The sequence below is a fragment of the Panulirus ornatus genome, chromosome 19, assembly GCF_036320965.1.
Source record: "Panulirus ornatus isolate Po-2019 chromosome 19, ASM3632096v1, whole genome shotgun sequence".
Lineage (NCBI taxonomy): Eukaryota > Metazoa > Arthropoda > Malacostraca > Decapoda > Palinuridae > Panulirus > Panulirus ornatus.
In genome coordinates this window covers 3320155-3336864 of record NC_092242.1, presented here as the reverse complement: position 1 = coordinate 3336864, position 16710 = coordinate 3320155, and the positions used below count along the sequence as shown (strand labels likewise).

Genomic DNA, 16710 nt, shown 5'->3' with positions numbered 1-16710 from the left:
TGTTTGACCTGACGTCATTTCATTCGGCTGAAACAGCACGACAGGCCGGGAACGACAGGGTCCTTGCTTAGTGCCTTCCAGCCAGCCAGCCCCACACACGCCCTTCGCCAGCACCTCTCCCTCAGGCATACTGATCCTCTAGCCACCCTGGATGGGGTGGTGTGCTGGTATATTTCTCAGGAAGGAGGAGGGACAAGTGTATAATTCAACATCACAAGACGTCATTTAACTTGACATTTTAATGGACAGAGGATTTATTAATGGCAGGATTTTCAACTCACGCCAGCAATAATTTCGGCGAACTTTCTCGCGAAACTTGTGTCCTTATTGTGTCGTATTTATCTTCCCGCCATCACGCAGTTGGCGCTATCTCTCTTCGGGTTCGTAAATTCATGTGTGCGTGCGTTCTTGTACGCCAGTGCGTGCTTGATGTTTTTATTATTTGCGTAATTATGTGGGTCATTAGTCTGTACCATGCACAGGCCGAAATGACCTAGCACGCACACACACACACACACACACACACACACACACACACACACACACACACACACAGACACACACGCACAGGCACACACACACACACACACACACACACACACACACACACACACACACACACATATATATATATATATATATATATATATATATATATATATATATATATATATATATATTATCCCTGGGATAGGGGATTAAGAATACTTCCCACGTATTCCCTGCGTGTCGTAGAAGCGACTAAAAGGGGAGGGAGCGGGGGGCTGGAAATCCTCCCCTCTCGTTTTTTTTTTTTTTTTTTTTTTTTTTTTTTTTTCAAAAGAAGGAACAGAGAATTGGGCCAGGTGAGGGTATTCCCTCAAAGGCCCAGTCCTCTGTTCTTAACGCTACCTCGCTAATGCGGGAAATGGCGAATAGTTTGAAAGAAAGAAATATATATATATATATATATATATATATATATATATATATATATATATATATATATGTATATATATATACACACATAGGGTAAGGGAGATAGATCGGGTATAGGAGAGTTAGAAGAGGCGACTTGTAATGTGATATTGTGTTGGCGATAGATGTCATCATTGTATATTCTTATAATGATATGTAAATCGTGTGTCGTGGGAGGAGTGAGATGATAAACTGAACGTCCTGGATCTGGCGAGGAAGATGTGTGGAGCATCTCAGGAAGCTGCAGATGACTCAGAAAGCTGGAACATCTTTCGTCTATATTTGTAGCTGTTGTGCAATATATATATATATATATATATATATGTATATATATATATATATATATATATATATATATATAATCTTTCATTGGTTGACGTTCGAGGGAATAAGGAATTCCATTTTCTTCGCAACAGAAAATAAGGCGTCGTCCCCTTTAGTTTTAATGAAAAAAACTTTATGAATAACTTCCAGGAATGGCTGGTTTTTATCCACGAAGAACGTATCTGAGGCCTTGAAAAGATATCTGACTTATAGAAAGATATCTGTGGTCCTCCTGTGACTCTGATGTTAAAGTTTGCTCAGTTGTGGCAAGTCTCTCTGTGGTGTGCCACATTTCGTGTGATTATTTATATCAAGAGGTCGTGTGTGTGTGTGTGTGTGTGTGTGTGTGTGTGTGTGTGTGTGTGTGTGTGTAGTTAAGACTCAGTGATATACAGTTTTCAGATTACAAACATTACTGGACCTCCTCCTGGACCTTGACCCAACCATCATTGTCGTAATCTGCTCATGTGCTTTTTTTTTCCTTTTTTTTTTTTCTTCTTCTTCTTCTTCTTCTTCTTCTTCTTCTTGTTCTTGTTCTTGTTCTTCTTCTTCTCTTCTTCTACATTTCCTTGTCTTTAACATCATCCCTCATTTCTCTTTAGTCTGTTCATATCATTTGTTTCGTTTCTCATCATTCTTATCATTTCTCCTTGTTGTTGTTGTTCTTCTTCTTCATATCGTTTTTGTTGTGTTTTGCATCGTTATCTTCTTCCCCTGTATCCACATATCCGTTTTCTTCCAAATTTTAGTTGATTTTTCTTTTTTTTTTTTTTCATTTTCTTCGTTCTTAGACGTCGTTTTCTTCTGACTTTTAAAGACACTTCCACATTTATCTCTTCATGTTTTCACCCGCACCATCGCCTGCCTTCCCCATTCCCTAGTCGTCCCCCTCCCTTCCCCGCTCCCGTCTCTCTCTCTCTCTCTCTCTCTCTCTCTCTCTCTCTCTCTCTCTCTCTCTCTCTCTCTCTCTCTCTCTCTCTCTCTCCTCGCCCCAATTCCTCTGTCTGGTCCCCTGAGGTACGCCGGGTGTAGGAGGGCCATCCCACAGCCGACTGGCCCTCACCGGCTGGCATGATTGACGCTTCCGTTCCATCAATCATGACCAAGGGCGAACCTCCCCTCCTCCTCCTCCTCCTCCTCCTCCCCCTCCTCCTCCTCCTCTCCTCCTCCTCCTCCTCCTCCTTCTCCCCCCATAGATAAGACTCGGGGGATGGGGGGGGGGAGCAAGATATGTAACTTCAAAGTCTTCCAATCACCTAAAGGCATGAGAGTCTGACCCCGATACCGCCAGACATATATCGGATTTGATGTTACATCGGGAAAGGTTTGGAGAATTTAGGGAAGAATTACTTTGATGTGATGTTTGTTTGTTTGTTGCCTAACAATGCGACTTTCGTTTTTAGATTACTTTTATCTCCTACGATGGAGGCTTCAGTCACGGACAAGAGTCCACATTTTCTTACTCTCAATTACATTTTCTTCTATATATTTTTTTTTCGTTTACATTTTCTATCTATCTGTCTATCTGTCTATCTATCTATCTATCTATCTAGCTATCTATCTATCTATCTATCTATCTATCTATCTATCTATCTATCTATCTATCTATATATATATATATATATATATATATATATATATATATATATATATATATATATATATATATATATATATATATATTTTTTTTTTTTTTTTTTTTCTAAGTCGGTTACATTTTCTTTTTTTTTCTTTTATGTCTTTACTCTTGTCATCTCTCACTTCACGTTTTTTTTTTCTATACAGTAACGGGCCTACGTATGTGTTTACCATGTATTAAAGTTTTGGGGAGCATGATAGAAGTAGTGTGACGATGGGTATACGTATATCATAGTTAGACTCAACACAAGTATACTCCAGGACTTCAAGTGTTGTTCTGAAAGGTACAACATAACACCCACAATGGAATCTTGTGTATAGATGACGTTCAATTGTATTTTCCCAAAGGTCTCTGAGGGCTTAGGGTTGTGTTACTCTGTTGTTTACATTTGATTCTATTTTTCTAAATTTCCCTGAGGGCTTAGGGTTGGGTTGTAGTGTTGTATATGTTGTAGTCTAGTGGTGTAGTGTTACGTTTTCTGTTGTTGTGATAGTGTATCTCATAATGACCGGTTGTTCAAGGTGTTCATCCATATTAACCTGGTTTTCTTGCCCCGCCCCCTCCCCCGTAGGGTCACAAGGTGTTCACCCGTATTAACCTGGTTATTTTGCCTTCCCTTGTAGGGTCTTCAAGAAGACAGCCCCGAACGGTAAGATAACGGTGTACGTGGAGCGACGCGAACTGTGCATCGCGGAGCCGGGCATCCAACCCCTGCACGGCGTCCTCTTCGTTGACGCTAACTACGTCAAGGACAGGAAGGTCTTCGGCCAGTTCGTCCTCACCTTCAGATATGGCCGGGAGGATGAAGAGGTCAGAACCCTCCACACACACACACACACACACACACACACACACACACACACACACACACACACACACACACACACACCTACCTCTCTCTCTCTCTTGAGTTGATGCATGCCCTCAAACACGCTTTGCTCAAGTTAAAAGACTTGCTTGATATACCTTCAAGGCTTTTAAAAGCTTCCCCACTTGTAGCTTTCCTTCCGCACTCCTTTTTCTGAAACAGCTTCCTCATTCTGGCCAGCCTGTCTCTGAAATTGTCGCTGGATCAAAGCTTTTCCTCCCTCTTTCCCCAGTCACTGTTCCATCCTGTTTTCCTTCCTTTTTATCAACAGTTTCCTTTTGATCTCAACAGATAACTAGATGCACTGGTAAGGCGACAGCATCACCACCGCATTCCTCAACTTGTTCGAAATATTCCCCCTCATACCATCTACTCTCGCTCGACAGCGTCTCCTCTCGTCACATCTTCCACTTATGTCACATTTTCCAGTTTAAGCTCAGATTTGGGCGGGATCTTTCAGTATGTCACACGAAACGTAAATGTCTTTAAGGTTTCTTAAACCCCAGTCTCTCCCCCCCCCCCCCCCCTCTCTCTCTCTCTCTCTCTCTCTCTCTCTCTCTCTCTCTCTCTCTCTCTCTCTCTCTCTCTCTCTCTCTCTCTCTCTCTCTCTCGGCTGATGATCCAGTACTTAGCTCGTGCGTGGAGAAGGTCTTGTGAGACTCGAGAGCATTGACCCTTCTCCTTAAACCCTTGAGCACGACGCTACGACCCTTGAACACGAGAGTACGACCCTTGAACACGACGATACGACCATTCCAGCTTGACAGATGACCTCTGAGCACGAAGGTGAGATCCTTGAGTACGACGGTACGACTCCTGGGTACGTTAAGCTGGCCACAGGTTTAAGGATTTGTGAAATCAAAGGCCAGGTCATTATGCACAAGGGTCGTACCATCACGCTGAAGGATCATGCGGTCGTACTCAGGGGTCATACCGTCATGCTCAGGGGTCGTACCGTCGTGCTCAAGGGTCAGAAGCCAATGGACATTGACAAGTCATTGCTTTGACGACCTACCTTGCACCGGGCGGCGTTGTTCGTAACGCACTCTACAGCACACGCTCAAGTGTGTGAACATACTTCAGAACTGCTTAGCACAACGCAGTTATGAGGCACTCAGCAGCACAACGCAGTTATGAGGCACTCAGCAGCACAACGCACTTATGAGGCACTCAGCACCAATCCATTTATGAGGGACTTATCACCAGTACACTTGTCGATCTCCTCACCAACCGCACTTTACTGAATACTTAATATCAGTATTTAAGTATTCGCTCTGGCCTGTATTGTAAGTACGTAAACAACGTACTCATCTTAGACTTACTTCAAGCATTTAGTGCTTCCTCTGACCTACCGTCGACTTTAGCAGGACAATAGGAAATCCTTCAGCGCCGATATATGATGACACAAGTCTACGGTGTATCCGACCCACGTTTCACTATCCAGGTCATGTACGCCTTACACAGGTCGAATACAGTGAATAAAACATATGAATAAATGAATAAACGATATATATTCTTCTTGAAATTGGTTCACAAATGTTTTGTCTGATTTATTATGAAAAGTGTATATGGATGGGATTTGACCCGGGAGAGTTATATATATATGATATTGGATCCCATGGGCGTAGTTGTTTTGTTTTATGTGTGAACTTCGCGGTAAAACACGGTGTTGGAACTTGTATTTCCTCGACCTTTGTTCAGTGGTGGTAGGAGTTGGGCGAAGATGCCTCCCCCAGCCAGACCTTGTGGGTGAAGCAGGAATCCGTTAGTTAGGTCAAGACGTGGAACATCTGTAACACAGGGTTGAGATGGGAGGCTCCGAGTGTCACCACATCAAGAATCGTTCGTAGATAATTAAGATGATGGTAATATAATGATGTGATTCAAGACTATGGTGAGGGCTGTGGGTCAGGGACCTGGCTTACTTAACACGTTGTTAAGTCGTGGTTTCCTTCGGTGTGTCAGCCAGCGGTAGCTCGCGAGGACCCTGAAGACATTTTGATGTTTGCGAAATTAATAGATTATATTTTTGTGTTCGTTTATGGTGGCTGAAGCAGGACATGAGAAGTAATGTTGGTATATATTACGTATTGTGTGTAAGGAATGTGAATTCTGAAAGTTAGGATTTAAGAAGGAAAAAATTGATTCGTAAATCGTTTCTCTATTCGCCTAGATATATATGTAGAGAGAGAGAGAGAGAGAGAGAGAGAGAGAGAGAGAGAGAGAGAGAGAGAGAGAGAGAGAGAGACCTCATGAATATGAATGTCCCAGACGCTGTGGCCTCATGAACACGTCCAAAGAAGCACGGGAGAAGCTTCATCTTATCTCCCGGGACGACGACCTAACCATTCTAGGGTCTGATGACCTAAAGGTTCAGGTCGTATGCCAGGTCGTCGTATACAAAGAGTCGTACCGTCGTGCTCTACAGGCTCGTACCCTCGTGCCGCAGGGTCGTACTGTCGTGCTGCAGGGTCGTACCCTCGTGCCGCAGGGCCGTACCCTCGTGCCGCAGGGTCGTACCTTCGTGCCGCAGGCTCGTATCATCTTGCTGCTGGGACGTACCATCGTGCCGCAGGGTCGTACCGTCGTGCCGCAGGGTCGTACCGTCGTGCCGCAGGGTCGTGCCGTGGAGCATCGGGATACAACAAGAAGGGTCAATAGACTCAGCGTGTGTGGAGGTCATGACGCGTGGCTGAGGTATTGATGTGTCAGGTGGAGAATCAGGTTACCCCTCAACCGTGGAACCTGTGTGTGTGTGTGTGTGTGTGTGTGTGTGTGTGTGTGTGTGTGTGTGTGTGTGTATGTGTGTGTCTGTGCGTGTGTATGTGTGTGTGTGTGGACCTCAGCTCCAGCCACCTGCAAGGCAGATGTGAGGCTCATTACAGACGTGAGTGGTGAGGGTGTGAGGTGAGGAGACGTGAGTGGTAAGGGTGTGAGGTGAGGAGACGTGAGTGGTAAGGGTGTGAGGTGAGGAGACGTGAGTGGTGAGGGTGTGAGGCGAGGAGACGTGAGTGGTAAGGGTGTGGGGTGAGGAGACGTGAGTGGTAAGGGTGTGGGGTGAGGAGACGTGAGTGGTAAGGGTGTGAGGTGAGGAGACGTGAGTGGTGAGGGTGTGGGGTGAGGAGACGTGAGTGGTAAGGGTGTGGGGTGAGGAGACGTGAGTGGTAAGGGTGTGGGGTGAGGAGACGTGAGTGGTAAGGGTGTGAGGTGAGGAGACGTGAGTGGTGAGGGTGTGAGGCGAGGAGACGTGAGTGGTGAGGGTGTGGGGTGAGGAGACGGGAGTGGTGAGGGTGTGGGGTGAGGAGACGGGAGTGGTGAGGGTGGGAGGCGAGGAGACGTGAGTGGTGAGGGTGTGAGGTGAGGTTCGCTACGTACATAACGGTGAAACAAGGAAACATGAAAGTCAATATAGACGGGAGTGTAGCATCTCTTGGCGGTCATTATGCTGAAGGGTTTTAATCATGCTCGAGGGATTGAGTTCTACCTGTAGAATTTCGTCATACCAGTGGAATTTAAATCTATTTAGTTGTAATTTCATGTGTGGGATTTACCTTGATCACAAGGAATTAATTACATTTTTGGGACTATATTATATATGTGCTGGGTTTAATTATACCTTTAGAACGTTATGTATTATTATAATCGTGGGATTTTATTATACATGGGGATTTAGCTATGCATATAGCATATAATTGTACCCATGGGATTTGATTCCATGTCGTATTCATTTGTCAACCGAACCTGCTCCACCATGGAGGATCATGCCACCAGCGTGTGGACAGTGGCAGATGTAAAGCTTATTACCTGTGAGACGCAAAGCTGTATGACCCTGGAATCGTGTGTATTCCGGGGCTAGTGGTGTATATACTAGTGCTGCTTCCCCTCTTACCCTTCTGTATATGTACCACGTCTTTACTCATATATATATATATATATATATATATATATATATATATATATATATATATATATATATATATATATATATATATATATATATATATATTTCTTTTTCTTTCTTTCAAACTGTTCGCCATTTCCCGCATTAGCGAGGTAGCGTTAAGAACAGAGGACTGGGCCTTTGAGGGAATACCCTCACCTGGCCCAATTCTCTGTTCCTTCTTTTGGAAAAAAAAAAAAAAAACGAGAGGGGAGGATTTCCAGCCCCCCGCTCCCATATATATATATATATATATATATATATTTTTTTTTTTTTTTTTTCAAACTATTCGCCATTTCCCGCATTAGCGAGGTAGCGTTAAGAACAGAGGACTGGGCCTTTGAGGGAATACCCTCACCTGGCCCAATTCTCTGTTCCTTCTTTTGGAAAATTGAAAAAAAAACCGAGAGGGGAGGATTTCCAGCCCCCCGCTCCCTCCCCTTTTAGTCGCCTTCTACGACACGCAGGGAATACGTGGGAAGTATTCTTAATCCCCTATCCCCAGGGATATATATATATATATATATATATATATATATATATATATATATATATATATCTTTTTTCTTTCATACTATTCGCCATTTCCCGCATTAGCGAGGTATCGCTGAGAACAGAGGACTGGGCCTTTGAGGGAATATCCTCACCTGGCCCCCTTCTCTGTCCCCTCTTTTGGGAAAAAAGAAAAAAAGCGAGAGGGGAGGATTTCCAGCCTCCCGCTCCCTCCCCTTTTATTCGCCTTCTACGACACGCAGGGAATACGTGGGAAGTATTCTTTCACCCCTATCCCCAGGGATATATATATATATATATATATATATATATATATATATATATATATATATATATATATATATATATATAATGAAAGAAGAACAGGTAAATAGTTAAAGAATAACGATTGTTTGGTGAACATAGTGATTTCCCACGACCATCAAAGGAAGGCTGGCTGTCTTGCCTCTACCTGGAGTCGCTTGTTATCGACAGATCGAACGAGCAGAGCCTTGTTTAACGAGATCGTTAGGGAGGCATTAGCCAGGGTCGACCAACAGGAAGTCAACAGCAGCGGTTCGCATCTCTGGCTGTCTTTTGCCGACCAGGACCTCCTCCTCCTCCTCCTCCTCCTCCTCCCCTCCCTGGAGCACGCACACACACACACACACACACACACACACACACACACACATACACACACACACACACACACACCAGCCAAAACCTGGTACCCGTTTATTGACGAGCCTCGAGAGGAGGACAAACATCTGGTTTGGGTGTGGGCTAAGGATTCGAACCTTTGCGATGCTGACCCATGGTAAGTCACGCTAACCACTGCACCACGGACGCCATTATGACGTGATCACCCTTGTTAGTCTCTCGAGGCCCGTCAGCGAGGGCCATGTCCCCGGATGTAGACATCCCTGAAAGGGAAATTCGTCACTGGCTGTTGCCTGGCTCGGCCTGTCCCAGCTGATCATTTGATCGATTAACCATTAATTCCTTCATGATGATGAGCTAACTGCTGTACACGTGTTGTTGACCAGTGCATTCCTCGGAAGGGCGAGCCTTAGGGCGCCACTGGGGTCTTGGTCGGAAGCCTTGGTCAACCATTACACCGACGGAGGAATATGGTACCCTTGTACTGCCTGTCGTAGGAGTGGGGGTTCTGGAACCTGAAGGAGGGGGTTTTAGAGCCTGAAGGAGGGTGTCCTAAAGCTTGAAGGGAAGGGGAACCTAGAGCATGAAGGAGGGTTTCCTAAAGCTTGAAGGAAGGGGATCCTAGAGCCTGAAGGAGGGTGTCTTAAGAGGCAGAAGGAGGAGGAGGGTCGTAGAGGCTGACGAATGGGAATCCTTGACCCGGGGATAGAGGCTGGCATGGGAGAGCAGGTCAGGCGGAAGGTGGTGTCCCTGTGTGACTCCAAGCTCTAGCCAGAGGATAGATGTGAGGCGAGGTGAGGTGTGGGAGGGATAGCAGAGATCCAGGAGTGGAACAGACAGTAGAAATAGAGAGGGTGAGGGAAGTAGAAGCTAGGGGGAACTCAACCTCGTCTCTGCCCAGCAGATCTAACTCCTGTGTATACTGTAGGGAATGAGGCAATACAAGTTCGTGTTTTAGATACATTTATGTATAACAGTTTACAAAAGTTCACTTATAACATTATGCACAATGATGTAGAACAGTTGGGAATCATTCAGTCGGTATGGAGTGTGCGCAGAACACTGAAAAACAGGGCGTTACGTAACCGCTCAGCCTCACCTCCCTCCGTCCCAGACCAACTGACATATGAGAGTGGCCCACCGGCCGACCTCACCTCCCTCCGCCTCACCAAGTTCTTCAAGTTTTTCCCTCCGTCTCCCCACCATACATATACCCCCTCCCTACCCCCCGTAGCGACCGTAATGAGAGTCTTATGAATATTTCACGAGACATTTGGTCATAAAACAGAATGGCTAATGCTCATCCCGGGGAAGCTCGAGATGTGTTGTATATACAGAGCAACAGGTCTCTTGCAGATGCAGAGCAACGGGTCTCTTGCAGATATAGAGCAGCGAGTCTCTTGCAGATGCAGAGCAACGGTTCTCTTGCAGATGCCGAGTAGCGGGCCTATTGCACAGCAGAGCAGCGGGTCTCTTGCAGATGCAGAGCAGCGGGTCTCTTGCAGATGCAGAGTAGAGGGTCTCTTGCACTGCAGAGCAGCGGGTCTCTTGCACATACAGAGCAGCGATTGTCTTGCAGATGAAGAGCACCAGGTCTCATGCAGATGCAGAGCAGCGGGTCTCTTGCAGATGCAGAGCAGCGGGTCTCGGATAGATGCTATGCAATGGGTCTCTAGTACATGCAAAGTAACGGGTTTCTTGTTTATATAAAGCAAGTTAACTTTGGTAAGTCTCTTGTACGTTCAGAGCAACAGGTCTCCTGCAGGTCTGATGTAGACACACAAACACACTCTCTCATATACGTATATATGTTGCTTATATACGTACATCACTATGTACATATATTATTTTTTTTATTACGTATTCCGAGTTATTTACGAGCTGACTCACAACGTTTGGCTTAATATTAAATGTAAATATCTACTATATTGTGAGGCTTGATGTGTCGATCGGAAATTCAGGGCCAGTGATGGAGTCTATTGTGATAATGTGTTCTGTGTTTGCTTACCTATATTACTGTGACGCTCCTTACCAGGAAGGGGGAACGGCGCGCATGACTGTATATATATATATATATATATATATATATATATATATATATATATATATATATATATATAATGGTGAAGCATAAGACATATACCGACATGAGACGCGGACTAACAAACACAGTGATGTAAGACACACACATCAGAAGACTCGAAAGACAGAACAGCGAGTTATTGAGAAAACTGTGAAAACACTGATTTCGTCAACAGACTCTCTTTATATTCATACTGTCCCTCGATAGACTTTGTTATTTACTAAGTCCACCGATAGATTCCAGATCCGTGGTTGAATTCGTGTGCGAAGTCCGTGGACAGACGTGGACCCGTGCACCGTAAAGGGAATTGGAATACACACACTCAGGACACAAGGGTCACTGCACTACCGAGTGTGTGTATTCATTAGATGACAGAACCTCCATCATTGGCCTTGGAAAAGATCTCGTTACACCAGCTCGTAATACTCGCCTGCCAGACGCTTCGCCCTAAGTCCATGAACAGTCTCGGGACGTATTTCGGTCCCTCGGTGCACTTAGAAATAAAGTCTTCACGGATTTTATGTCAGGAGGAGAGAGTAAGTTGTCGAGTGGGTGGGTGGGAGTGTGGAGGGAGAGGGTGTTGCACACGTCAATCTTCCACATGCAATTGGAGGCGCCTTTCGAGAGGAGAGGGACGCCCTTGGCAGGGGGCTTCAGAGACCTTTGTCGCTTCGACGCCTCCAGATACTATATATTTATATATATTTTTTTTTTGACCTCACACCTCTTAGAGTGAGGCAATACTCAGGACTGCTGCAGCGTGTATTGTGAGGTAGCTTGTGTGTGTGTGTGTGTGTGTGTGTGTGTGTGTGTGTGTGTGTGTGTGTGTGTGTGAGCGTCAGGCGTGTCAGGATGTGATTGAAGTGACGATGCTCTTAAATGGGAGGGAGGGAGGGACGGGGGGGAAGTGAAGGTGTTTGTCCATGGGGAAGGGGAGGGGGATTGGCGGGTAAATATACGACGGTGAAGTACAGGAGAACGTAATGCTAGGGCGTTGCAAGGAGAAGGGGGAGGGAGGGAGGGAGGGGGAGGTATGAAAATTATTTGTGTGATCAGAGAGAGAGAGAGAGAGAGAGAGAGAGAGAGAGAGAGAGAGAGAGAGAGAGTCTCCTGCCAGGGGACGAGATTCTGTTGGTGCCATTTCGGTGTCCTGGACACGGTTGCAGGAGGGTGCATACAGAGTGTGGACACCCACCCACCCCTCCCTCAGCCTGGCAGTACAGCCGCCGACCCTCACCCTCACACAGTTGCGTGAAGCCGTTCCACCTCTGGTCGCCAGGTGGCTCTGGCGTTCCCCTGCATCCCTTGCAAGAGAACCAACACACTCCAGATACGAGTCTTCAATATGAGGATGAACTTTAGATGATAATGATTATAATGACAGTAATGTTGGGGGAAATTCATCGTCACTCAGACGAGAAACACGTCAGAGGCGGATCACTGTAAACAGAAGAGTAACCCATCATCCCCAGTGTCCAGACTATTTGCGTATGGCGTTTGATTTTCAACCTGTCGCGATGCGAAGGAATGCTTATATTCCCGAGAATAAGAAACGCCGATTTTATTCATAGCTGAAAGACAGGCTTAACTGTCCATCCTTCAAGATAGGACTTGTGCCATAATATCCCCCCAAAAAATTTGTCCCCTCTCCAAAATTTCAGTGACTGTCTGTTTAGTGTCAAACCCCCACCGTATTCGTTCCTACCACGCCATCTCTCGGCGTTCAGCAGAAGCCTCGTGAGTGCAGGGTTATCATCAGACGTGTTGCAGGTAATCAACCGAGAGTGAGTTCACGTTATGAACTAACTAGGCTTCTGGTAACCTTCATCAACGTAACTCCCTGAGGTCTGGGTATAGCTAAATTTAACCCTGAGGTCTGGGTATATCTATGTTCAACCCTGAGGTCTGGGTATAGCTATATTCAGCCCTGAGGTCTGGGTATAGCTATATTCAAGCCTGAGGTCTGGGTATAGCTATATTCAGCCCTGAGGTCTGGGTATAGCTATATTCAGCCCTGAGGTCTGGGTATAGCTATATTCAGCCCTGAGGTCTGGGTATAGCTATATTCAGCCCTGAGGTCTGGGTATAGCTATATTCAGCCCTGAGGTCTGGGTATAGCTATATTCAACCCTGCGGTCTGGGTATAGCTATGTTCAACCCTGAGGTCTGGGTATAGCTATATTCAGCCCTGAGGTCTGGGTATAGCTATATTCAACCCTGAGGTCTGGGTATAGCTATATTCAGCCCTGAGGTCTGGGTATAGCTATATTCAACCCTGAGGTCTGGGTATAGCTATATTCAACCCTGAGGTCTGGGTATAGCTATATTCAACCCTGAGGTCTGGGTATAGCTATATTCAGCCCTGAGGTCTGGGTATAGCTATATTCAGCCCTGAGGTCTGGGTATAGCTATATTCAACCCTGAGGTCTGGGTATAGCTATATTCAAGCCTGAGGTCTGGGTATAGCTATATTCAGCCCTGAGGTCTGGGTATAGCTATATTCAGCCCTGAGGTCTGGGTATAGCTATATTCAGCCCTGAGGTCTGGGTATAGCTATATTCAACCCTGAGGTCTGGGTATAGCTATATTCAGCCTGAGGTCTGGGTATAGCTATATTCAGCCCTGAGGTCTGGGTATAGCTATATTCAGCCCTGAGGTCTGGGTATAGCTATATTCAGCCCTGAGGTCTGGGTATAGCTATATTCAACCCTGAGGTCTGGGTATAGCTATATTCAGCCCTGAGGTCTGGGTATAGCTATATTCAACCCTGAGGTCTGGGTATAGCTATATTCAACCCTGAGGTCTGGGTATAGCTATATTCAACCCTGAGGTCTGGGTATAGCTATATTCAACCCTGAGGTCTGGGTATAGCTATATTCAGCCCTGAGGTCTGGGTATAGCTATATTCAACCCTGAGGTCTGGGTATAGCTATATTCAACCCTGAGGTCTGGGTATAGCTATATTCAACCCTGAGGTCTGGGTATAGCTATATTCAACCCTGAGGTCTGGGTATAGCTATATTCAAGCCCTGAGGTCTGGGTATAGCTATATTCAGCCCTGAGGTCTGGGTATAGCTATATTCAGCCCTGAGGTCTGGGTATAGCTATATTCAGCCCTGAGGTCTGGGTATAGCTATATTCAAGCCCTGAGGTCTGGGTATAGCTATATTCAAGCCTGAGGTCTGGGTATAGCTATATTCAGCCTGAGGTCTGGGTATAGCTATATTCAGCCCTGAGGTCTGGGTATAGCTATATTCAGCCCTGAGGTCTGGGTATAGCTATATTCAAAACCCTGAGGTCTGGGTATAGCTATATTCAGCCCTGAGGTCTGGGTATAGCTATATTCAACCCTGAGGTCTGGGTATAGCTATATTCAACCCTGAGGTCTGGGTATAGCTATATTCAACCCTGAGGTCTGGGTATAGCTATATTCAACCCTGAGGTCTGGGTATAGCTATATTCAGCCCTGAGGTCTGGGTATAGCTATATTCAACCCTGAGGTCTGGGTATAGCTATATTCAAGCCTGAGGTCTGGGTATAGCTATATTCAGCCCTGAGGTCTGGGTATAGCTATATTCAGCCCTGAGGTCTGGGTATAGCTATATTCAGCCCTGAGGTCTGGGTATAGCTATATTCAACCCTGAGGTCTGGGTATAGCTATATTCAGCCCTGAGGTCTGGGTATAGCTATGTTCAACCCTGAGGTCTGGGTATAGCTATATTCAACCCTGAGGTCTGGGTATAGCTATGTTCAACCCTGAGGTCTGGGTATAGCTATATTCAAGCCTGAGGTCTGGGTATAGCTATGTTCAACCCTGAGGTCTGGGTATAGCTATGTTCAACCCTGAGGTCTGGGTATAGCTATATTCAAGCCTGAGGTCTGGGTATAGCTATATTCAGCCCTGAGGTCTGGGTATAGCTATATTCAGCCCTGAGGTCTGGGTATAGCTATATTCAAGCCTGAGGTCTGGGTATAGCTATATTCAACCCTGAGGTCTGGGTATAGCTATATTCAGCCCTGAGGTCTGGGTATAGCTATATTCAGCCCTGAGGTCTGGGTATAGCTATATTCAAGCCTGAGGTCTGGGTATAGCTATATTCAACCCTGAGGTCTGGGTATAGCTATATTCAAGCCTGAGGTCTGGGTATAGCTATATTCAGCCCTGAGGTCTGGGTATAGCTATATTCAACCCTGAGGTCTGGGTACAGCTGTACTGTATGTATCACTGGAGTTTGGTGTGGCTGTATCCTACCCTGGAGTCTGGTATGGCTACATTCATCATGAACTTTACGTTCAGCCATCGTGGAAAGTCCCGTGTCATTCCTTTTCCTGTTTTACCATTTTGTACCCTAACCCCGTTTTCTTTTTTCTTTTTTTTTTTCAGTGGGCGCTGGACGCCCCTCCCACTCTGATGTTCGTCCTGGCGTTAAACAAGTTTAGATACGTTTGTTTTGCTGTAGTTTACTGGCTGTGATGAGAACAAACTTTCCCCTCTGTCGTCATCAAAAGGAAATGAATGAATAAAAACATTTTTGTTTTATTTTTTTGGGCCAAGTTTAGATGGGAAGTAATTGTCACAGCAGGAGACTGATTCCAGAACCTGTGATACACCTCACGATGGATGCTACGGGGGTGTTCCCTAGGGGGAGCTTGTGTCGCCTGCAGAGCTGTGCTGTGATTAGGAGTGAAATTAGAATGGGAAGAAAAATTGCTTCAGAAAATATCAAGAAGGTGTGAGTTGTATGGCCGGAAGTGGTATTGTCATCAGTTGTTACTGGTCACCCTTGCTCCAAAGGAGTCCATCGTTTCCCTGCTCCTGAGTGGAGTGCAATCTTTAAGCTTACAGGAGTCTCCATTGTAGAGATCTGAAGTTTGTATATTGGTCGCACTGCTGAAGGATACGTAAGGCAGGAACCTGTCGTCATGAAGGGAGTGAACACAAGCCCAAGATGGTGGCTGCCTGGCCATGTTTAAGGTGGGTTGTGAGATGCTAAGTTTTGAAAGAAATAAGTTGTGAGCTGCCCTTGCCTGAGGCTGGATTTTGATGTTAATTAAAGTTGGCTTGTGAATTGCCCTTTGTTTTCGAGGCTGCCTTGTGAGGTAGCACTGTGAGAGGATGGCCTGTGAGGCAACACTGTGAGAGGATGGCCTGTGATGTACCACATTACAAAGTCGGATTAGTGACCGCCTTATTCCACCAGGGGGACACGACCACCACATCACCCTGGGAACATCCCGCCAGACAGCTGCCTCACGGACCTGCCAGGAGGGGGGCTGGCCGGTCTGGCATACATATAACCTGTTTACGGGAAAAATCCACAGGAAAGAGAGTCATATTGCGGAAGAGAAGTGGGTAAACTTTACTCCTATATTGGAAAGACAGAACATCGGATCCCAGAGACGGCGTGTTACCCTCTAATAAATAACTGACAGAGGGAGGAAAAAACCCCTAGGCCAGTGCCATCGTGTGAAAGGGGGGAGGGGGTAGTATGGCCCTATGGTGCGGAGAGGAATGGGGAGTGGGTGTCAGGAAGAGGAGGAGGAGGAGAGCCAGCCTAGTATCGAGTATCGGCAACGTGTGGAGTGTGTCCCGCAGGAGCCAGGTATTACAGGGACGGGCTCAGGTTGTCTCTGACACCCCCGACTCTTCAGGAACCAATATCACCTTTGTCAGGTGAGACGAGGGGGATGGAGGGGAGGATGTTGAGGGTGACGGTGGAGGGAGGCGATGTTGGAGGGGTTGA

General features: G+C 46.0%; 1 protein-coding gene across 3 annotated transcripts in view; it reads left to right on the top strand.

Annotated features, from left to right (window-relative positions):
• Positions 1-16710, top strand: part of LOC139755319 (arrestin homolog) — a 143955-nt gene that overhangs the window by 73810 nt on the left and 53435 nt on the right. For 2 of the 3 annotated variants that reach the window (XM_071673452.1, XM_071673451.1), the window contains exon 3: positions 3544-3730. In XM_071673452.1, the coding sequence (XP_071529553.1) occupies positions 3544-3730 (187 nt within the window). Of the gene's footprint in view, positions 1-3543; positions 3732-16710 lie in introns of all 3 variants that reach the window. The other variant, XM_071673450.1, reaches the window with a different exon arrangement.